Source organism: Pinus tabuliformis, chromosome J (genome assembly GCF_031772625.1).
Source record: "Pinus tabuliformis cultivar Carrire ecotype Pingquan chromosome J, CPIR1, whole genome shotgun sequence".
Classification (NCBI taxonomy): domain Eukaryota; kingdom Viridiplantae; phylum Streptophyta; class Pinopsida; order Pinales; family Pinaceae; genus Pinus; species Pinus tabuliformis.
The window spans coordinates 757,907,321-757,932,553 of NC_142295.1; the positions used below are offsets into that span (position 1 = coordinate 757,907,321).

The 25,233-nt window shown below is 41.7% G+C and overlaps 1 protein-coding gene across 3 annotated transcripts in view; it reads right to left on the bottom strand.

Moving 5' to 3' along the window:
• Nucleotides 1-2,371: 2,371 nt before the first annotated feature.
• The window catches only part of LOC149228934 (beta-glucuronosyltransferase GlcAT14B-like), a 54,055-nt gene continuing 31,193 nt past the window's right edge, over nucleotides 2,372-25,233 (bottom strand). For all 3 annotated transcript variants that reach the window (XM_089378424.1, XM_089378423.1, XM_089378422.1), the window contains one exon: nucleotides 2,372-3,207. In XM_089378424.1, the coding sequence (XP_089234550.1) occupies nucleotides 2,693-3,207 (515 nt within the window). In that variant the 3' untranslated portion in view covers nucleotides 2,372-2,692. The remainder of the gene's footprint in view (nucleotides 3,208-25,233) is intronic.

Sequence of the window (25,233 nt, forward strand, 5' to 3'; positions counted from 1 at the left end):
ATTGGAACTTCCTACATCTTCCCAAGTGCCCCCAATTTTTCATGTTTCATGCTTAAAGAAGGTTATAGGTAACAAGCTCTCAGTGCAAACAATATTGCCAGAACTTGACAAGGAAGTAAAAATCATATTGGAACCTGAAGCAATCACTTAAACAAGAACTCGACAGCGATGAAATCGATCAATTTCAGAGTATCTCATCAAGTGAAAATACTTACCCACTAAAGATTCCACATGGGAAGATGAGAATTTTATACAAAAACATCCAGAACTACTCAAACGTTGAGGACAATACTTTTTTTAAGAAAGACATGTTAAGTCCCTATAATACTAGTGTATTATCTTATTATTATTGTCATTGTAACCCTTTATTGTTATTGTTGTGCCTATGTTGTCCCCATATTTTTATTATTCTGCCCCATAGAAGCCCACTATTGTTATTGTTGTGCCCTTACATTATTATTGTTATGTCGGCTTTGATTATATTGTGACCCCTTAGACTCTTATATATAGAAGGGAGGCCTTGTCATTTGTATCATCCAATAATTATTCATTTGCGTAATGTAAAAGAGGTTGCCCCCTCAAAGAGGCTACTTTTGAAGTCGTTGATCTATCGCATTCTTCTATTTTGTGAGTTGATTGCATAACACTAATACATATGAAATTATTATAAAATTATCCAAACATGGAAACATTTTATTTATAACCTATATTGAGATATTTTTTTTGTTATTAATTTTTTTTAAATGTCATATGTAGCACACAAACAATTACCAATTTTCCTCATAATTAATTGTAAAAAAAACTTTACACACTAATATACACATGAAAACACATTTAACATAATATATTTTTAATAGAGAATAAATATATCGTATAAATACACATGATGTACCATTGTACTGCCATTAAAGTCCCTATTTACAAAGATAGGGACAGCAAATCAAACCTCAAACACAATATAAATCTCATTTCCTATTTCTAATAAATCAACCTCTACAAACCCATTATATATCTCTGCTTTCAAATGATGTACCATTGTACTGCCATTAAAGTCCCTATTTACAAAGATAGGGACAGCAAATCAAACCTCAAACACAATATAAATCTCATTTCCTATTTCTAATAAATCAACCTCTACAAACCCATTATATATCTCTGCTTTCAAACATTTCATATGGGGTAGTCTAACTCTATGATTTGACCTTTTTACGGACATATTTCCCAGTTAATTTTGCCCTAAATCCAGCGGAAATTTGTGACACAAATTTTGTAAAATCTATATAATTATATTTCCCTGTAAGTTTTTCAAGGTGATGGAATCATCTATACGTTCCAAAACATATTCTAAACCCAAAAACAAAAAACATAATCTCTTTTAAAGACTAACACATACCAAACAATTGTACTCTGCCTTTCATATTGTTGATCAATTATACTCTGCCTTTCATATGGTCGATCAAACTTGCCAGACGAAATAAAGTTCAATGCGTGTGCAACCATCAACCCTTACTCACATTTTCTTTCCAAGTAAGTAGCTCCAAACTAATTCTCCTCGGGGATCTTGCTAATCCATTTTTTTTAAATTGCCATAATTATTGCTATTTCAAGGTTTTATACAAAACAATTAGACTGCCTTTCATATATCAACTCCTATTCTCATTTTCCGAGAAAGCAGCTCCAAAATCATTTTCTCATCGGGGATCTTGCTAATTCATTTTTTTTTTAATTGCCATAATTATTGCTATTTCAATATTTTATCACTACATTTATTTTGTTTCCTTTCACAACTTTGATTACCAAGGGACACCTCCTATTCCTCATCTAAATCAATTGTAATATATCTAATTTAACTCTTGGTTTGGGTTCAATCTTTTCAACATATCTGCTGCATTAAAGTGAATTAATGCAATAAACTCCAACTTTTCTTATTTCTGAAAGTCGCTCACGATGCATTAAAAGAATATGACAACTGAGACGATATCTATCCATCCATTATAACCTACTAGGAGACGAAGAAGCCCATTCAAGCGCTCTGCCTAATAAATTTTCCTATAAAAGGAAACAATAGTCAGCTACCTTACCAAAACATTGAACAATATCATCTGTTATTTATTTTGTGTGGAACTTAGCAAACAAAAGTATTGCTGGTTAACGTGCAAATAGCTCTTGTCATTCACGAGGGGGGAATTAGAATGTACACTAGAAAATAGATATGATGGTCCGCTCTAATACCCATAATGAATTAATCTTGGACCTCTGCAGTTCTTACATGAAAAATGCTTTCATTTTTAACGAGCAAATATGCAATTCCTCGAATTCAACAAGGCCATACCTTGCCTTCTCTACCCCAGAACTGTATGACAAGTGACAATGACAGAAATAATTACTACTTTAGCTTACATTATCTCGCAATGTTAATTAATTAACAGCTCAAACCTCTAAGAAGAAATTGGCTGATTATTGTCATATAGAATACACTCTGATCCTGCAGCATGCATTGCCATGGAAACTAAAAGGTGAGATCAAAATATGCTCATTTCCATGAGGCTTTCCAGGGGCATTCTTATATTTTATATCATATTACAATTGGCTGGAAACTAGTACCAGCAATCTCGTCCCGGATTGGGGATTGGCTGGAAACTCGTAGATGAAAGTAAATGCACAAAGGTACCCGAGATGGAAAACACATATTTCATTTACATTGTGTTTGTGCAAGTTTTTTAGGAGACAAGAGATCCTTAATCAACTCTCCAAGCCTCTTCGCACCTAGACCAGGCTTGAGAAAATTTGTATCACCTATAGCAGAACAAGGATCGCTGACATTATCGTTATTTCCTTTACACCATCCACCAGGTGTAAAACGTCCATTTTGACGTCCCAGAAGCTCTTTGTCTATTTTGTCAAGCACAGGGTCATCGCCATGAAATTTCCTTGCAAATGGAGCTTTACTATCTATCATTTTTGGACTATCACCTAAACCAAGAGAATGTGGATGCTGCTTTGGCGGGTTATCCCAAGATATGTAATGTAAGTCATGATTGACTGTTGTGTTCCGAAATTCCTGGGTGTTACAAATGACGGTGTGGAAATATCCCTCCGGTGAAGAAACAAAATTTGCATAGTACATCAGAACTGTTCTTGGAAGATTGTCCCAACCCCAGACACAGTACTCGATAAAAGCTCGAGATAGTACCATCCAAGCAGAACCTGCATTAGAAACGCTATAATTTGATTAGACTTTTACCTGTCTTTTAATATAAAACATTGTGAAATCCATGCCAATGTCCTGACTTGCTCAAGTATTGTATCATAATGATTATGAGCGTCTAGTAAAAATACTCGTATTTATTTGTTGCTGAATTGACCCCATAATTGCAACCAATTAATTTCATCAGAGATAAAGAAGGAATCTCTCCGTGGCACACCCATATGCAAAAATAAAACTTTAAAAGTCCAAGCAAAATAATAGATGGAAACATTTTTTTTAGAGCGAGGTGGTGAAAAAAAATATACAACTCAACAAAGCAAATTAGACATTTTTGGAACTCAATTTAAAATATGAATAATAAAAAATAGAAGACAGGTTTCCATGCAATTCACCAGAGTGGAGGCAAGCTCAATTGCAAAAGAAAATGTTACATTTGAGTATGGTTCTATCATTTCCAGAAGGGCAGAAGCACCCATAGTTACCAGGCAATTGTGACAATACCAGCAGAGTCGTCAAAGACTGCATTCAGACTAGATAGCAGGACTACATTTGTTACTATGCTATTAACTAGGTTTAATTGCATTCAGAATAGGTAATGGAATCATGGAGCTGAAGTTTAAACCCCTTCAGTATACAGACCACCTCAGTCCTCATTGCTGCACAAGAACTGGCAAATACTCCAGCCACTTGTCATAGACCATGCTGAAAATAAAGCCAAAACTAAAAAAGAAACAACGTTGGACATAATCACAATCATAGATGTAATTGCAAAACACTGGCAGACTAGTCGTCAACTATATATTGCCGTATGCCTCCCACAATTCAAATTGTGTGTTAGAGTTCAAAGACCATAGAAATAGTCTTGTAACGGCTTACTAAAGAAATTGACGCATTGAGACCTAATATTGATATATTTAATGCTTTTCAGATCAAATATGCCCACTTCAAACTGATAGACACAGCAATCTTTATCCCCATGTAAACAGGTGATCCATACCACGTGCAGCACGTGATGAAGCCCAACAGTTGGTTATAGTATGGCCAAGTAATTTAACATAAAGCTTGTTGAAGTATAAGACTTCAATAATGTAATAAAATCACGTTTTAGAATTAAGTCTGATACGTGTCATTAATATTATAAAAGGGATTCTATGATCACAATAAAAGAGACTCTATGTCAATGTATTCAATTACTTCGTAATAATAAACAATATATTTTATATGTATATATCTCTGATCTTGTATGCTTGGAAAAATAACATGGTTTCAGAGTGGAAAGATCTGACGTGTAAATTTAAGTGATTGAAACTCTAATAGCTCTTGATCGTGATTTAGTTAGAAATGGAAATAAAGTTTGTGGGCCAGAAAATTATTAGAAGACAGTGTGTTTCGGAAGTCTATAAGAAACTACAGTGGAGATCATACCAATCAATGTAAGAGGAGTCATGCCGCTGTTTCAAAAGTAACCGGGCCATGGCCAAATGTTAGAATCCTAGATACCCTAACCCCTAGTAGATAGATTAATATATTGTTATGTAAGAAAAGCCATCATTAGTAAATAAGGCCAGTGTAATCGTGTGAACGCAACTATTGTAACGGGGGCTTACTAAAAGGTTCCATGTACTATAAAGCTCATTCACTAGCATGTTCTGGAAGAATAGAAAGTGGTATATATCGAGGTAGAAGCATCATAAAAGATGTCTTGGAAAATCACTGTAACAGAGCTATGCTCGATTGGAGGTTGCCCCCTTGTAACACAAGAGACACACTCTCATTCTCGCAATAGGACGAAGAAGACGAGACGAAGAAGTGGCAGCCGCAGTTGAGGAAGTTTGTTCCCTCATCGGAGATTATCTTCAGGTATGTTCTCACGTGCGGAGGTCTGGTCTGGGCTAGGGCATCATCGCATATGGTCTATTGCTTGGGTTACATGTTGGATCTAGCCACAATCCGAGAGGTGAATCCATTCTCTTGAAAATCGAAGTGGTGGAAGGGCTAGAACAACCATCATTACCCTCGCACGTGCATCTATAATCTGAATATGACTCTCATGATCTCACTGTTTTTGAACAGTCACTATTTCGGCATGTAATGCAGTGGATCAAGCTCAAGTCAAGGAGCTGCTTCATGTGTGATTAGTTTGCATGGAAAGCGAAGGTGGAAGGATGCTAGAAGAGACTGCTCTCAACATCATTTGTTGATTGTCATCACCTTGGTACAGACCTGCTATACAGTGCGAAGTTGCAGATGGAGATTCAGTGTCTGGGTACATTTCGGAAGGTTTTTCATTTTGATGTTGAAGGCTATCTTGTGTCATTTGTAAGGGTCTTGGAATTCATCAATAAAGATTCTATAAGAAAGAGTTCAAGGGTTTTTCCTCTCAAGATTTGGAGAGGTTTTTTCCCTGGCTTGGTGCCAATATCTTGTGTACTTGTGCATGATTGATCTTCTTGTTTTGATAGCTGACTGATGATATCAATACATGTTAATAATATCAATCAAATCTGAAGGAAATAATATCACAAGCAGTTATCATGGAAAGAGAAATCAAATAATTATATTGCCTTTAAATTTCTCAACACATCCCACTCATGAGGGGCAGGTAGATGCACAGGCAGCGGGCAGGGCTGCGGGACTTTCAGGGAGCAGCCCTCTCCAGGAGTATATAGATAGGGCTTGCAGCACAGTGTGCACACTTCTTCCCATTAGAGGGAGGAAGGCAGAATTTCTCGGACATGTTTTGATTGACCAGGTACAGCGTCAGGAGTTGAGCATGGACCAGTTTCAGCATAGCAGACGTATCCCTTGCACCGGTGTCCATACAATAGATTGGCAGGAGATCATGAGTTGGTATCTTTTTGATGGAGTATCAACCTTAGTTCGGGGCACAGTACAGCAGGGGCACTTAGACGAGGAGGTTGCTATATGTTTCAGTGAGCAGTGGGAGGTGGACCAATAGTTCACCAATGTTTCCATAGCATTAGCCCTACATCAACGGAGTGGGGATGATCTTGGCCTATGCTCAAGGTCGGATTGGAGAGAGGTGATGAGCTGGTACGCAGTTCGTGGGGCAGCGTTCACAGTCGGAGCTATTGCACAGCTGGAACCGTGGAGCATTGGTGCTCCATCTTGGTGACATTGGGATCCAGGTGGATCTACTAGTAGCAGGTTAAGTCAGCGATGGACATGGGATCAAGGTATTGGAGGATCAATTCATGTTTCAATAGCTTGGAGGCGTGACGTGGGCCAGTGGTTTGTATGGGATCCGGGCATTGGGTCTCAGTTGCGTTGGGCCACCAGATTGGTCCACAGATTTGGATTGCAATCTTGGGGCAGGAGGATTGTCATGTCCCCATTTTTATTCTTCCTCAGAGTACAGCCAAGATGGATTTCCAGGGTAGGGGATGGCCAAGTCAATGGAGCAGTTTACGTCATCAGGGGTCCCAATGGAGTTTTGCGGAGTTTTTATGAGGTCGATTGGCATTCGCTTGGTATATTCCATCATCCGCACAATTTGCCTTTCATTCTGGCGCATTCCAACAACTTTTAGAAAACTTAGTTATTAGTGGGCTTGACTCAATTAATTACTCTTAAGGTGGCATTCCGGGAGGAATGCGTGGCAAAACACCTTAGTGTAATAGCTCGTTGGAACCGGAACGAGAAAATCTACAGGATGGAATGGTTAGATATGATTTTTAGTGACCTGAGGAGACGTGGTGGCCAATTTACCATTTTCCCGCATTAGAAAGAATATTTTAATTGAAATAAAAGAGGGAAAGGTGCTCCATTGTTAAAATAATAATAAAATAGAAGGTTCTAAAGGAGTCCATCAAACCTATAAAAGCGGAGGAGGAGACCATTGGAGGACATCTTGGTTTTGATATTGTTTCTTGTATGCGAGGTTGACAACCCGGTTCTCTACTCTAGTAGTGGCCCAAGACGGAAGCCCTCGGGTGATTCAGTGAGAGTGGGCGAGCACCCATCTCTTCCCTTGGTGAATCCATTCAGGGTTCACAGGTTGCAGTGTATGGTTTTTCAATTGTTTGGAGGCCGATTTGTGACATTGTTGTAGCTTTGTTTGAGGCCAGATTACCTCAGCTATACGGGTTGTATGTGCATGTAAAACCCTGGTTTATCTAATATAATAACGTTGAGTATTTTTCTGTTCATGGTGTTATGGATTACAATACTTCCTTTGCTTAATTTTACATGTCAATCTTTTGTTATATACATGATTAATTTATGTGAAGTGCATGTTCCAAATTTTCTGCATTTGGGACATTATAGAGCTCCACAGCATCACCTGTTACTGCTAGTGCTAATGTTACTGGGAGTGCGAGGTCATCATTTTTTGTTCCATGGCAGTACATGGAGCACAACCTTCCATAAAATCAATTGTTAAAAAAAAAGGAGAAGCAAGAAGTAGATAGAGTTATGGGGAGGTATCTTTTTGGAGCAACTTACCTCTCAGCATCACTAAAATCAATCCATTTTGGCAGCCAATGTGTAATGCTATTGTTGTTGTGGGCCCAGGGTACAAAAGTGCTACATATGAGGAGTTGCAGACGACAATTCATCAAGCAGAAAAGAAGGACATCAACTCTAGATTGGCGGAGTTGAAACAGACATGGGAAGTGTCTGGATGCACAGTGATGTCTGATGGTTGGACTGATAAGAAGGGTAGGACCCTTCTAAATTTCTTGGTACATTGTCCTAAAGGTACCATGTTTATTAAATCAGTGGATGCATCAGCACATATAAAGATGCAACAATGATATGTGATTTGTTAGATGGGTTCATCCGAGAGATTGGTGTGCAGAATGTGGTGCAAGTCATAACAGACAATGTAGCTAAATATGTGTCTATCGGCAGGATGCTTATGGAGAGGCACTGCACATTGTTTTGCACTCTGTGCGCGATATGGGGCAACTCTCCTTCATCAAGGAGGTGATTGATATGGCTAGGAGCGTCCCCAAGTTTATTTATAACCATGCCTTCGTTTTTAGCCTCATGAGGAGATACACTAGAAACAAGGAGTTGCGGCGTCTTACAATCACACGTTTTTCCACCAACTTTATTACTCTTCAGTCTTTGCTTCGATACCAGTTTGAGTTTAAGCAAATGTTTGTTTTTTATAAGTGGCGTGATTGTAGATACAGCAAGAAATGGGACGGGAGAGCCATTGCAAAAATGGTGTACACTGACACATTTTGGCAGGGAGTAGAAGTAGTGTGCTCAGTTAGTGAACCTATAGTAAAGGTTCTGAGATTGGCAGATGGAGACAAGCCTACAATGGCTTATCTGTATGAGGCCATGGATAGGGCCAAGGAGGCCATTCGTTCTTATTATGTAGACAAGGGTTCTGCTGGGCTTGATAGACATATGACATTATGGGATGTGATTGATAGTCGGTGAGCAAGGATGCTTCATCGACCCATTCATGCAGCAGTACTCTTCCTCAACCCCGCATTTTCATACAAATGTGCCTTTCATTTTGATGGTGATGTGATGGAAGGGCTCCATTCCTGTATTCAAAGGATGGTACCTGATCCTGAGCTTCGTAAGCAAAATCAATCGCGAGATACAGTTTTATCAAGATTGTGTTGGCCTATTTGGCTTTGATGATGCTATTAGGTAAAGGACCCTCTTCATGCCACGTAAGTGACAAGTCATCACTCATTAGAATTTTCAATTTAGAATTTACTTATTTATAATTCTAGATTTTTAAAATTCAATTATGTAATTTATATTTGAAAGTTTAATTATGTTTTAAGTTTTTGACTTCTTTATTTCTTTATTTTGTTGTAGATATTTGGTGGCAAAGCTATGGTGCAAGGGCACCAAATTTGCGGAAATTGGCCATAAGAATCTTGAGTCAAACATGTAGCTCTTCAGGGTGTGAGCACAATTGGAGTATATTTGAGAAAATACACTCAAAAAAGCGCCATAGGTATAACTTTGAACTTCAGCCTTCATTTGAGCAATTACATTTATTGTAATTATAAATTTTTAATTAATGAACCTCAAGTGTCAAGAGTCAAGAGTCAAGACTCATTAGTTTTTTTGACACTCTCACAGGTTGGAGTTCTCACGCCTCAATGATTTAATGTATGTGCATTAAAATATCTAACTTCGAGTGAAGCAAATAGAAACACCAATGAATCTAGATGCCATTTCCTTAGACAATATTGATGTATTGTCTCAGTGGAGTGTGGAGTCTGAGGTGCCCATCTTGGAAGAGTCACCTTCATAGTTAGAGCTAGAGGATCCATTAGAACAGGGGCAGCAAGAGGAGGACTCAAGGGAGGAGCAGCACGAGGAAGAGGAGCAATAGGAAGAGGAGGAGGAGGAGGAGGAGGAGGAGAAGGAGACTGTGGGAGCATCAGCATCAGCGCCATCTGCTATAGATATAGGAGAAAACAACTCCATACCTAGCACTCATTATTTGACATTAGGTGCAGGGGCATGGCCTTCTACTACTAGGGGCAAGCCTGGCAAACAACCCATTATGTTTTCCCATAAAAGGGGGAGAGGGAATTGATTTTGGATAGATAGTTGCTAGTTTTATTTGTTTTGCTACATATAACTCATGATGATGAGATACTTTTATATATGTGATGTTATTTTGCATTGGTTCTCCACATTTGAGTCGTTGATTGGACAATTATCAGGGATCATAAGGGTATGGTATCGCTTTGATGTATCATTTTTATTTTTCATCATATATATCATTGCTTTCTTCAAATTTAGGTGCCAATGTGTTTATTTCATGTTGTTATTGCTTTATATGTTTAAAAAACTGAACAAAAAAAATAAATTAATAAATTATGCATTTTTTATGCTTGCAAATATTTGCCGATATTTTGCCAATATTGCCGATAAGATGTTTTTTGGACCCTCGCCAATATTTTGCCAATACCGATATTTTCAACACTAGTTTTATGCATCTAGCTCCTGTCCTAATGTAGGATACTAATGGTAAGGGTAGTCAAAGGGTAGTCGACAGTCTCCTATGCTTACCTTGACCTAGTATCTTAAACTAAAGTAAATTCCTAGTTCTATTAATGCCTCCCCAGCAATGGCGCCAAAAATGGTGTTGATTTTATATAGGTTTTCCTAAGTTTGATATAATCTAATAGAAAAACAACCATTTAGTTTGTCAACCTAGGGTCCATTAGGAACTTGTGAGGCTCCCGGTGTAGGTAACACACAAGTAGGACATATAGGGCATGCTCTAGGCTAATATATTCATCATTAAAAAGAAAAGCAATATACCTATTCTTCTTCAAAAGCAAATAAACCTGCACTAAAAGAATCAACAATATTGTTGATTGTCCAATCAGTTAATGGCGCCTCACATACCAAAGTCCATGGAATACTCGTTCATGAGTTGGTATATAGCTTTGCATACCTATTGTTAATGGATGACAACATGACTCAAAGCATGTGAAATCGACTACAAAACTATAATCATTTTGCAACACAAATGCCTATATATCCCATTTTATGGCTCATTAAAGTAAAAGAAATCACATAGCAATGTAACACTGATAATAGTGTTCACATGATTCCAATATAATGCTTTTGAAAATAATCTAGCTAAAAGTAAACTACAAAATACAGGAAATGAATATGACACAATGCTTCACCTGGAGCAGCCCCAACTCAAAGTGTGGCCCATGTCTGAGCTCACAAAGTCACCAACACCAAATCACAACATGAATGCAAATTCACATGAACTTACACATCAAACTCAAAGTACTTTATTAAGTCTACAATACGGGTTCTTACAACAGTCTAGTATTGTCAATGGAAACCACATGGCATAACCCCCATGCCATGACATTGCATATGTATATATAGTTTGAAAGGAAACTTGTCAGTTCAAAGTATCGAATGGCAGGTTTCATAAACCACAAGAACAATTTAATTATCAAAATAAAAGGAAAATGAAAGCATATCCATGATCAATCCAATCATCTGGTCTGCTAGCTCGTGAATCCTACATTTTTGTGATGATAGTTCAAAAGCCAACAACTTTACCATGTGTTTCTTGGTGATACGTTGTGGCTTACAAAGTGACCCATTCCATATGCTTTCACGTAGTTATGACACAACAAGGTTGATCCCATGTATTGTATACGATGCACAGATATAAACACGCCATTGCAACCCCTTGGAATGATTGATAAAGATGCTTGCATTCTATCCAAGTGGTTGTGTGCTATGGGTATGCCTGCCATGAAAGGATAGTCGAGATACCCTCAACCTATCCACAGTGGACTTTCACGTGCTGCATAGAAACATGATAACAGTAAGATTCCTTGGAAGTCATCGTGGTTGAGGTCACTGGAAGGAATCCCCTCTTTTAACCTTTAGATTGATCCTTCGATTGATATGTGATTCGAAAATACGGGCATTATACCTCGTCAGTATCGGCCTCTGAAATTTAGGATTTCATAGTCCATCGTTGCAAATTGTTGAAATTTGGGCTTCACATTTTATGTTGCCAACCATCAAAATTAGCATATCATAATCCATTGTAGCCAACCATTGGAATTCGGGGTCTCACCCCTTTACCAATACCCGTTGTTAAAATTTGGGGTTTCACCCCTTTATCACTAAAAGAGAGAATACATGGTCCTGAAACAACAAACTTCCTTCAAAGAGTATGAGATTAGCAATGAACCATCAAACATAATCAACCACACCAACCTTTGAAATTTAGGATTTCATAATCCATCGTTGCAAATTGCTGAAATTCGAGCTTCACATTTTATGTTGCCAACCATCAAAATCAGCATATCATAGTCCATTGTAGCCGACCATTGGAATTCAGGGTCTCACCCCTTTACCAATATTCATTGTTAAATTTTGGGTTTCACCCCTTATCAATTTTTCTTACTAAAATTTGGGGTTTCACCCCTTCATCACTAAAAGAGAGAATACATGGTCCTGAAACAATAGACTTCCTTCAAAGAGTATGAGATTAGCAATGAACCATTAAACATAATCAACCATAGATATGCATATAAACACACAACAGTTTAATAAAACTTCTAAAACACGCCGTAATCTCTAATGCAAAAGGAAATAAGAAAAAGATATGGAAATTGTATATATTAACAAAACTCACAACAAATAAAGTGAACAAAGGAAAAATAGTTATAGATTAGGGCAAAAAGAGTAGTTCTTTTATATCAAAATATAGACAAAATGAGGGCTCATCAATGATCTAGGCTCAACATTGGTTGACCAAAACGTTAGTGCTTGGTTGTATGAGTCTACCAATGCCGATCACAATTATCCTTGTCATATAAATTGTCCCACCCTATATGTTGGCATGTGTCAACCCTGACTAGCCTACCAACTCTTCCATAAGTCCAAGTGGTGCCTTCAATGGCATCTATTGGGGCCTATTACAACAAAATCTCGCACTTCATAAGATAGTTTGAAAGCTCAAATGGGAGACCCATTGTGTACTCAAGAGCAGGGCACTATCACCTCGTCAACCCTCAAATCAAATTGCCTAGTCAAAACAAGTCAAAAGCCCCCTAAAGGCTTCTACTAAGGAAGCCTCCCTTGTGTTGTACATTCAACCATCACTAAAATGAAGGGAATAGTTGCTAAGGTGATAGTGGTGACTCCCATGTTTCTCAATGTCTTAGTTAACTAGTGAGGCTTTGCACTTAGGTGCAAGATTTTGTTGTAACAAGGACCAAGATTGAATCTTTGTCCTGTTACCCACCACCTGTGGGTAGTATCCATTAGAGAAAAAAATTCTCCTAGATGGCCCCCAGTCGGCAGGTAGCAGACCCTTGCAGCCACCAGATAGCTCGATGTGCCACTATCTTCACCACCTAAGATAGCCATGTGGTCCCTTGCCCATCTGTTATGATCGTATGTTTGAAGGTGGGCCTCCCGACCCCGAATGTATGGCTTTTCATTGGTGTAGTTGGGTAATTTTGTTTACTTTTCATGGATACTTTTGGGCATGGATTGGTGGGGAGATTCAGCAGAAAGAGTGGGCTAGGTATGTACTCTTGTTTCCTCTACCCAATTTGGTGGTTAAACTTGTATCCTAGTCCCGTGGGATCTCCTTTACTAACTATTAGCTTTAGGGTTGGCACTACATGGGAAATCCTGATTTTGTTTGTGTGGTCCCGCTTCCCAACACCATGTACATCACTCCCCTCCTCTCATTTTAACCCCATTTATCACTTTTCCCATTCGGGTCCACATTGGTTCACTAGGTACACAAAGGGTTAGCCTCTGCCTCCCCTTTCCCTCACCTTGGGTCAAGCCTGGAACGATGCCCCAGAGGTTGATGCAACAAAAAAGAAAAGAAAAAGCATAATTTGGCCACTCTCAATACGAAATGTACCATAAAATGCAAAAGATGGTCGGGACATAGAAATTTAGCGCATGGGAAAAATCCAAACATGAGTTCTACCCCCTATATATGGCCATCACCCCAGTTTCTATGGGCCCTAGATTAGCGCCCTCCACATTAAGGAACCCATGATTATCCCAACCCCTAGTGGGCATTGAAATGCCCCACTTTAAAGGGGGTATCTACTGCTATATCCTACACATCATGCTCTCATCTCCTGGATCCCCGAGTAGTTGTGAAGAAAAATCAATAAAAGGTAAAAGGCATGTGAAGAAGGGTGGAAAAACAAAGGCCAAGTAACTCATGTACCACGATTGCTCCCTCCTACACTCATATGCCCAAGTGTGGGCTTCCCCTATTATAGTTGTGCTTGCACCATGGCATGTGGCTTAGAGCCTTCCCCTGGTCCCCACTCCATTCCATCATTGTATCTCATACCACCTTCCACTTGATGGATGTTCCATGGACATGTCACCCTTTTTAAAGGTTGAAACCTCTTGATAGGGTCCTAGGTTAGCCCCCTTATTGATCTTGGAAACACCTATACGTGCCAAAGCCCACTATGGAAGGGCATACCACCATGAAGTGCCCATTTGATTCCATGATTTTACTTTATTACACTAATGATTTGTTGTACTGGAGGGCGAGGGGACGCATTGGATCTTATGCAGGATTGCACGTGGGTCTCCATTTGGGGTTTGGTTTCCCTATACGGGGTCCAAGCCCTCCAGAAGGTCACATTAGCACTTGTAGGGTAAGCATTGAGAGCCATGGGCCTCCACCATAGCAGAGAGCACTTCATGGATCCCCGGAAGCATTCATTGATTGCTCATGTTCCACCTTTTTGGATGAGGATGATGCACCTGGATAACCATGCCCAGTCAGCTTCACACTTGCACCACACTTGACAGATGTTCGAGGGCCCAGATGAGGATGTGTCTCACCATGGGAGACAGAGGAAGGGCTTATGTCATCATTTTAGCCCTTACAAATGGTATACAAGCGTACTTGGAGACCCATCAAGATGTCATTGTGCCCGCACACCCACTTGGGGCCACCACAGTTAATTTGCTTGGATACGAAGGGACCACCCCCCTGATCACTATGTTTGGATCCTATTTTCTCATCTTGGCACACTTTGGACTCCACTAGGCCTTCTAAATGGCCCATGTATTATGGAGCTATCTTGGTGGGCTTGTCACCAAGGGATGTTATTATTGCACATTATTTTATTGGTTAGGGCTTAATTAGGCCTAGTTAGGCTAAAATTATTTATGAAGGATATAAATAGATGAGAGGCTCATTCATTCCTCTCATCATCACTTGGATTGGATTAGTATCTCTTAAGAGATTTTCACACTTGTTTCTGGGATGAAATTTTTGGAGTTTCTTGATGCACTATGATGTTTGGATTTTCGCTATTGTCTTTGGAGCTTCTTTCTAATGCGAAGTTGATGAATGGATATACTCTCTCTCTCTCATGTAAGTGAAATTTTAATGCTATTCTTGTTATCTTACTTGTCTAATGCATGGTATTGTTATCATTATTCTTGTATGGGTTAAAGTAATGCAAAATTCTTCTGGAAACCTTGAATAAGTGATTTAATGCATGTGTTTCTCTTTGAGGGAGTGGGTGAATGTTCCTAGAGGCACCTCATAGGTTGAAACACCTCGAAGTTTCATCTCCTTTGCAAATTGGAAGTATAAAACCCTAATAACCTAGTTGTTGCACTTGGAAAGGCTAGCGAAGGTCAATTAATGCACCATAGCATAAGAAAATCCTTAATCTAGGTGTATCATGACTCCATTAAGCCCAAGAAGCAAGGCATTGATCCTCGCATCCCTTTGATGGTCAAAATTACCCTTCTTTTGTAATATTCCTAACCCAGAATATTCCTCAAACCCAAACAAAAACTCCAACCAAATATATGCAAATGATATAATAACCCAGAAATGATAAAATAACGGTGGAATAGCATATAATAATGTAAACCTGGAAATATAAGCAGATACACAAGAAATGCAGCGAGAAATGCTAAGCCATTTTATTATACTGAGCAATAAAATGAGTACAAGAGGTGATTAGACAGATGGCACCTCGACTTGCACAAGGCAAGTGATGAAATACTCTCAGAATGACAAAAATGGCCTCTCTACGTGGATGTTGCTGCTGCTAGAAAACAAATGATGATTTGGGGCTGCTCCCCTCCTCGAAAAAAGTTGAAACTCTGGATTCGGGCTCTACTCAAGAAACCCAGAAAAACCCAGGAAGCTTTCCTGGAATGGCTGACCCTCGAAAAACACCCTCTTGGGGTTCTGTGCAATTCCTCAATGCCCTGCGTTGCCACTGAAGAAAACCCCTCTAAACTCTGCCTGAAACCCTGCCAAATCCACCAATGAGACAAGAGCTGGACCCCTGCTCAATCTCCCAGCATAACTCCACCTACAAAACCCCAATCCAACACTGCTACCAGAAAGACCTGCGTCCCTCTCCCAGTGCTACGCAGTCCTCCAAAACGCTGCTAAAACTGCTACTGGAATGCTGATGAAACTACTGCTGAAACACCAAAGGAAATACCTTGCCCGAGCAGGGACTCGAAGTCCCCCGAGGCTAAGGGTGAGATCTCCGAACGGAGACACTCAATGCACTAAACAGTGCTACAGACTAGCTAAACAGCCAGCGTGCTTAGAAGTCGAAATGACTAGCTCAAAATGAGGGGGCTCCTATCTATTTTATAGCCTTTGCCTCTCACAATCCCTAGGCTCATCTTCTCCTACGTGATTCCCTTCCTGCCACGTGTTCTTTTCCTCCTCGCAGTTCCTCCATGTGTCTGCGTGGGCTCCATTTCTGCGTCCCCCTTTGGCCCCCTTGGCTCCCCTTTAAGTCACAACGTTGTGCTACCTAGGAAGTGACTTTTTATTCTAAAGTGAGTTATGTTCCGCTTCCTCACTTTTTATTTACAAATAACTATATAAGGCAAAAATTGAACAAAATCGAATATTCCAATTAGCCATAGTTAATTAAGAATATTACAATCTCCCCCGGCAAAATGTTGCTTGTCCTCAAGCAACTGAAGTGATGGATGTTGTAAGATCTTCTCACTCTCCCAAGTGGCATCCTCATCCGGCAAATTCTTCCACCTCACCAAGAATTCCCGGACCGTCCTGCTCCGCAGCTGCCTCTCCCTAGTGTCAATGATAGCCTCCAGCTGCAATACCAAATGCCCCTCATCATCCATTGGTGGTAACTCATCTGTCACGGTCACCTGCTGCCCCAATGCCTTCTTCATGCATGATACATGAGAAATGTTATGAATCTTGTTGCCTTGGGGCAGCTCCATCTCATATGCAACCTGTCCAACCCTGCGTATCACCCTGTATGGCCCATAAAAGCGAGGCTTGAGCTTCTCAGACCCCTTCTGCTTCAGTGATGACTGTCGGTATGGCTGTAATCGTAGGTAGACCATGTCCCCTACCTCGAACTGCCTCTCCACCCAACCCTTGTCGGCATACAGCTTTTGCTAGTTCTGCGTTGTAGCCATGTTATCCTTGAGAACTCGAAGGATATCCTGGCTCTCTTGGATCCAAATCTTGGCTCTAGGAGCCCTGCTATCACCAAACATCACGTCGACAAAAGATAAAGGATGATACCCATATAAAGCATAGAATGGTGACATACCAATGGACATGTGATGTGAAGTATTGTAGCAGTACTCCCCCGTATGCAGCCACTTCAGCCATGCTCGCTGCTGCCCACTGACATAGTTACGCAAGTAGCCCTCCAGCCACTTGTTAACTATCTCCGTCTGCCCATCTGTCTATGGGTGATAACTGGTATTCGAAGTCAACTCCGTCCCCACCAACCGGAAAAGCTCCTACCAAAACCCGCCCATGAAACGGTTGTCCGTCACTGACGATGGTCTTAGGAAGACCATGTAGCCTGAAGATCTACCTGAAGAACAACTCGGCCACCTGTGTCGCTGTGTAATGTGCGGATATGGCAAAGAAATGTGCGTACTTTGTCAGTCAGTCAACGACGACAAAGATACAATCCTTGCCCTGTACCGTGGGCAATCCTGTGATGAAGTCCATCGAAATGCTCTCCCATTTCCCCTCCGGAATGGGTAGCGGCTGCAATAAACCCACGGGATGGGTCATCTCTCCCTTGTTCCGCTAGCAAACATCGCACTCCCTGATATGCCGAAGTACGTCCTCCTTGAGGCCCTTCCAGGAGAACCTCTCTCTAATGGCCCTGTAGGTTTTGGTAAACCCCTGATGGCCTGCCAATGGTGAATCATGTGATGCTTGGAGTATCTTCTTCTTGAGCTGAGATCCCTCAGTCAAGAAGATCCGATCCCTGTAATAGATGATCTCATCGATCACCTTGAACCTGTCATCTGCCACCTGCCTGTCCAAAATCTCACATGCAAACCTGTCCTTGGAGTACTCTACTAAGAGTCGAGCCCTCAAGTCTGTATCCAAACTCATAAGAGACCACGTGGCTGGTCTACGTGAAAGGGCATTTGCTACCACGTTGTTCTTACCCTTGACATATTCAATGTCAAAGTCATAGGCTTGGATCTTACTGATCCACTTCTGCTGCCTCTCCTGCAACTGCTTCTGCTCCAAAAAGAACTTGAGGCTGTTGTGATCAGTCCTCACCCTGAACCTGTTCCTCACCAAATACTACCGGTACTTAGCTAATGCATGCATGATGGCCAACATCTCCTTGTCGTATATAGAATACAACCTCTCGTGCGGAAGGAGCTTCCGGCTTTCAAAGGCTATAGGGTGACCTCCCTGCATCAATACTACGCCGATCCCCTCTCCCGACGCATCACACTCCAAAACAAATCGCTGCGTAAAATCTGGCAATGCAAGCACTGGGCAGCTACTCATAACCTCCTTGAGCCTGTCAAAGGCTCACTGTGCTGTATCCGACCAATTGAATGCCCCCTTCCTCGTCAAATCTGTCAGGGGTGCAGCAAGTTGTGAGAAACCTTTGACGAACTTCCGATAGTAAGTACAAATGCCAATGAATCCTCGAAGTTCCATCACGTTTCTCAGCTCCGACCAATCTCTGATGGCCCTAATCTTCTCCTCGTGGACCCTCACTCCGTCCACTCCAATGATGTGTCCCAAGTATAACATCTCCGTCAACCCGAACTCACATTTGGAGAGCTTGGCATAGAACTGCTGCTCCTCCAAGATGCGTAATACTGTCTCAATACGCTAGAGATGCTCCTCCAAGATGCGTAATACTGTCTCAATATGCTGGAGATGCTCCTCCCACGTCCTGCTGTAAATAAGTATATCATCAAAGAACACCAACACAAACTTCCTCAAGTGACTACGGAAGATGTGATTCATGCAAGACTGGAATGTAGCTGGGGCGTTGGTTAGCCCGAAGGGCATCACCAAAAACTCAAAGTGCCCATAGTGACATCTGAAGGCGTTCTTGGGAATGTCCTGCTCCCTCACGCGAATCTGATGGTACCCTGATCTCAAATCAATCTTTGAGAAGAACCGTGCTCCTCTCAACTCATCCATCAACTCATCGATCCTGGGTATGGGGTACTTGTTCTTCAGTGTCCTCTTGTTCAGTGTCCTCAATGTACCGTCCTTCACCAACACCACAGAAGAAGCAAAAGGACTCGTGCTCGATCGAATGTGCCCAAGTGCCAGCAACTCCTGGATAGCCCACTCAATCTCGTCCCGATAGGCCTTGGGGTGCCTATTGGGGGTGGTGATCATTTCCTGGATGCCCTGCTCAAGCTCGATAGTGTGCTCAAACCCCTGATCCGGTGGCTGTCCTGGTGGAATCTCTCCAAACACTATGGCATACTGATCAAGGATGGACTAGATCTCTGGATGCACCGTCTGCCTTGTAGTCCCTGCCTCTGATGCACACAGCTCCACTGCCCACTCTATGTCTCCCTTCCGGAAGACTGCCTCCATCCGATGAGCCGACACAGTCTGAGGCGGATATGTGTGCTGTCCCCGTATCTTCTCATGCCTCCCTGTCTTCTCATCATCCCACTCCATCTCTAGGGTCTTCCAATCCGTCGTGACCTTCCCTAGAGTAATAAGCCACTGAACACCCAGTATCATGTTGGTGTCCGGAATATCGACCACGAAAAAGTGGTCAGTCAATGTGTAGGTGCCCATCGTCACTGAAAGCTCTGGGACATAACAAGCACACGTCATGGTCTGATCTCCTGGGACCAATACTGAAAACCCATTGAAGCTCTCTGTCTGAATACCTCTCCGCTCAACCATCTGTGCATCGATGAAGTTGTGGGTTGCCCCACTGTCAACCAAAACTGATACACGCTGGCCATGTACTGTCCCTCGTACGCGTAGCGTTAGATACTTAGGAACTCCTTGCAACGCTGCAAGGGCCCCTTCAGTGGGTGCAAAAGATGCACCACCTGCCGCTGGTGGTGGAGGTGGCAAAGGTCCCGGTATGGCATGGCTATCTCCTGCCTCCACATCCTCCTTGTCATCCTCTTCTCCATTGCTCTCGGAGAAGACCTCAATAAAATGTGCTTTGCCAGCAGCACATCTATGTGCTGGTGCCCATGGCTCCTGACATGTGAAGCACAACCGCTTCTTCTTCAGCTCCCTCTTGACATCATCGTCAATCTGCACTCGTCCTGGATTCCCCTTTGGAGGTGGAATCCTCACATCCTTCCCCTTAGACTGGAAAGTCTGTCTTTGAGGGTAAGATGTCCGGGTCCTGGGTAAGACATCCTGTAAGCCCCGGGTCCCGCTGATAGCATCCTGGAGTGTGGCTGGTCTAGTGGATCGGACTAGACCCTGAAGTGGCCCTGCTAACCATTCAACATACGTATAGACCCTCCATGCCGTGGATAGGTCTGGCACCATCACGGAGACCCTCAAGAAATCTGCAATGTAGGTCTTTGGGCTCCCTGTCTGCTTGAGCCTCGTCAGCTCAACAAAATGCTGCTCTCGATCCCTCCGGTCAAATCACTCCATCAATCTCCTGGTAAACTTAACATATGTCGTCACTGTAGAGTGCCCGAGTGTAACCATCCCAAGAAACCACCAATCCTGGGCCTCGCCATCCAAATGCAATGTTGCCACCTTGATGGCCTCTGCCTCCGACATCTGGTTAAGCTGGAAATAAATGTCCAGCTTCTCCACCCAAGACTTTGCCGAACTATTTGATGAGCCATCGAACGTAGGCAAGTGGAATCTACTCGTTGCACGGTGGGTGTCGCCATCTTGGTAATGTCGGTACCCTCTGTGATGGTCGCGGGGTCTGCTATCCCACTGGAGCTGAACAAAATCTCTGAATGAGAGGGCTTCCCTGAACCCCTGCCCATAGCCCTAGTACTCTGCAAAATAATCACCCATATGTTCGGGCTCTGCATTCTGCTGGGCTACGACCCCTGTGTCTCCTCCTAAGAAAGTGGGCATGGTAGAGCGTGTAGGGGCATGTGAGGCCACCTGCTGCGCAGTATCACGCTGCTCTAGCAAGTGATGGGATGCACCTGATCTCTCACCAATCTGAAAAACTCATGGGCTCTCACGTTGTCTGGCCTCTACCATCGTGAATCTTTGCCCCATCACCTCAATCTGCCTCGACAGATCCTGCACTGATTTGAGGAGCATATTTGCAAATCTCTTCCCATCCTCGTCGACCATCTGTTCTGCGTCCACCACAGGCTCTCTGTGTTCTGTGTCTACCACAGGTTCCACCTGTTCTGCGTCCACCACAGAAACACAGTCTCCCTCCCCGTAGGTATTCTCCAACCTACGTCCAGTGTCTCTGTACCTCCTACTTCTGTAACAAATGTAGGGTTTTTCCCCTGGTGTCATAGATTGCTAGCTCCACAGGCTGAGCCAGATCTATGCTCTGATACCACTGCAATATTCCTAACCCAGAATATTCCTCAAACCCCAGCAAAAACTCCAACCAAATATATGCAAATGATATAATAACCCAGAAATGATAAAATAACGGTGGAACAGCATATAATAATGTAAACCCGGAAATATAAGCAGATACACAAGAAATCCAGCGAGAAATGCTAAGCCATTTTATTATACTGAGCAATAAAATGAGTACAAGAGGTGATTAGACAGATGGCACCTCGACTTGCACAAGGCAAGTGATGAAATACTCTCAGAATGACAAGAATGGTCTTTTTGCATGGACGCTGCTGCTGCTGCTAGAAAACAAATGATGATTTGGGGCTGCTCCCCTCCTCGGAAAAAACTGAAACTCTGAATTCCGGCTCTACTCAAGAAACCAAGAAAAACCCAGGAAGCTTTCCTGGAATGGCTGACCCCCGAAAAACACCCTCTTGGGGTTCTGCGCAGTTCCTCAATGCCCTGCACTACCACTGAAGAAAACCCCTCTAAACTCTATCTAAAACCTTGCCAAATCCACCAATGAAACAAGAGTTGGACCCCTGCTCAATCTCCCAGCATAACTCCACTTGCAAAACCCCAATCCAACACTGCTACCAGAAAGAACTGTGTCCCTCTCCCAGTGCTACGTAGTCCTCCAAAACGCTACTAAAACTGTTGCTTGAATGTTGATGAAACTATTGCTGAAACACCAAAGGTAATACCTTGCCCAAGCAGGCACTCGAAGTCCCCAGGGGCTAAGGGTGAGATCTCTGAACGGAGACACTCGATGCACTAAACAGTGTTGCAGACTAGCTAAACAGCCAGCGTGCTCAGAAGTCGAAACGACTAGCTCAAAATGCACATAACTGAATGATCCAAAATGAGGGGGCTCCTATCTATTTTATAGCCTCTGCCTCTCACAATCCCTAGGCTCATCTCCTCCTACGTGATTCCCTTCTTGCCACGTGTTCTTTTCCTCCTGCACAGTTCCTCCATGTGTCTGCGTAGGCTCCATTTCTGCGTCCCCCTTTGGCCCCCTTGGCTCCCCTTTAAGTCACAACGTTGTGCTACCTAGAAAGTGACTTTTTATTCTAAAGTGAGTTATGTTCCCCTTCCTCACTTTTTATTTACAAAAATTGAACAAAATCGAATATTCCAATTAGCCATAGCTAATTAGGAATATTACATCTTTTCTTCACCTCTTCCAATTTTAGGCCTAACCCTAGAAGGTCTCCTAGGGCATCAAGAAAAATATTTTTTAGCCATCCAAAACCCTTGAATTTTGGTCCACTAATGCGTTGGGGTTTTCTCAAGAGGCCCTCCAAGTTTGAGGCAAATCCGACAGTGGAATCCGAAGATATAGTAAGCCCTAGCCATAAGACCATCTCTTTCCCTAGGTTGATTTCGGTTAGTGTCCTCACTTGGGTCATTGCATTTGTATTTCAAAAGAAAATTTGTCCTTTGATCCTATTCTCCTCCCTAAACAGGTCAAGCCCCTCTAGTGTTGATCAACTCCATATCCTTGACCTAGTTTGGGCCCACTTAGGTTCTTTGTGGTCCCACAACTTTGTAACTCGCATTCCACAAGGGTCACATAGAAGCCATTTCTCCCTAGGGATCCTATGTCTGGAACACATCTTGAAGGGAAATTCTCCAAACCTAGGCTTAAGTATCCCGCTAGCCCTTCCTAGAGAGCCTACCACCTTGCTTCTAAAGCAAGTAAGCCATATGATTGAGTCTCTCTTATGAATAGGCTTTAGGAATCACCCCTTATCCCATTATTGATCTATCAATCCTCGTGATTCCTCTCATACCGAGTATCCTTCCATTGGTGAAAGTCCATAAAGAGCAAGGAACCTTTGTTGAGGTGACAATGGTTTATTGCTCCATTGTTGCCCCTTGATCTAGTAGTTGCTCTATAGGATCCCTTCCTAGGACCCCTGCTAGTTTGAGCGGTAACATGTCCTACTAGTTAGTGGCGATGGAAATAAAATTTATTTATTGGAAGCCTTAAATGTCATCCCCAAGGCCAAAGCTCAGATACATTGATCAAGTAACTAGTGGTAACAACATCATTTCATGTGCCTAATAACAACAAACATAATGGTTCCACCCAAGGCACCTCAAATATCTATCAATCCTCATGATTCCTCTCGTACCGAGTATCCTTCCATCGGTGAAAGTCCATAAAGAGCAAGGAACCTTTGTTGAGGTGACAATGGTTTATTGCTCCATTGTTGCCCCTTGATCTAGTAGTTTCTCTATAGGATCCCTTCCTAGGACCCCTGCTAGTTTGAGCAGTAACATGTCCTACTAGTTAGTGGTGATGGAAATAAAATTTATTTATTGCAAGCCTTAAATGTCATCCGCAAGGCCAAAGCTCAGATACATTGATCAAGTAACTAGTGGTAACAACATCATTTCATGTGCCTAATAACAACGAGCATAATGGTTCCACCCAAGGCACCTCAAATGCTCATCCCCAATGTTTGCCACAAGATAGATTTGATATCCTCAAGAAAATTCCTATAGAGATTTCTATTTTTGAAAGTGAAAATGTTCCTATTTCACACATTTCAATTTATCCAAGGATCTGAAGGAATATACCCTTATACGGGTTGGGTATAAAAGGATGAAGTAGCCTGTCAAGTACATCAATCTGCAAAACTCTTATTTTCAATGCCAAAGTCTAGACCACAAAATCCAAGATCATGCTTTGATGATCTGTGAAAATATTTGAAATGGTCTTAAACCATGTAAAAAACTTCTAATACAAATTCACTTTAATGCAAAACAGAAATTTCACCTCTTTAACTAGTGGTTTCCTAGAATTTAACCTTAGGGCTGTTATGAAATACAATATAGAATAGCAACAGCAATAAGCAATATTTCAATCAATAACAACCCCAAACTTCTAGTCAATCCAAGCAAAAAGATACCAAGTGTTTCAATAAGTTTCATACTTTTAGGACAATCTTATCATGCATAAACCAAATCTGAAAACCATTTACAGCAGTTAAAAAGCCCTTGTCTTCTTCAATTACATCATTAAATTTCTTCAATCACACCATTAAATAACTTAACATAATTGCCCTTAACTTATGTCAAATCCACAAGCAAGACATATATAGCTGAAAATTACAAAACATGAAGAACATCAATGGTTGAAAATCAAATGTGCAAGTTAACAAGTATTGAGCAGCTGGGATATGCATAAGATGAAATTGGTGTACATACCATAGCCTTATCACAAGGCTAGAACAATCCACTAGTTCCCCAAAACCATATCTAGAGAAAACCAAGAAAAACCCTAGCTCAACCAAGGAGCTCCAACATGCATGAATCACTCAAACAAGTACTCCAAGGCAAGACTTCTCCTCCTATTCTTCTTCACCAAATACACCATAAGGTTTTGTCTCAAAACCCTAATCTCAATTATCCAAGGGATAAAACCCTAGCCATAGACTTCAAGATGCTTTAACAAGATCAACAAACCCTAGCGACTCAGAGAGAGAGAGAGAGACCAAGTACAAATGAAAATATAAAAGAAAGAAGACGACTAGTGCACTCCTCTTAGTCACATCTATACATGAACGAATAAGAATGATGAGCAATATGAAGTGACCATCATCTACAATGTCTCCTCCATAGGAGCAAACCCAAGCATCTCACAAAAGAAAGCTCCAACAAAGACATCCTCCTTCCCTTGTGTAACTTCTCCTAGGGTTTCCTCATGAACCCTAGTGAATCA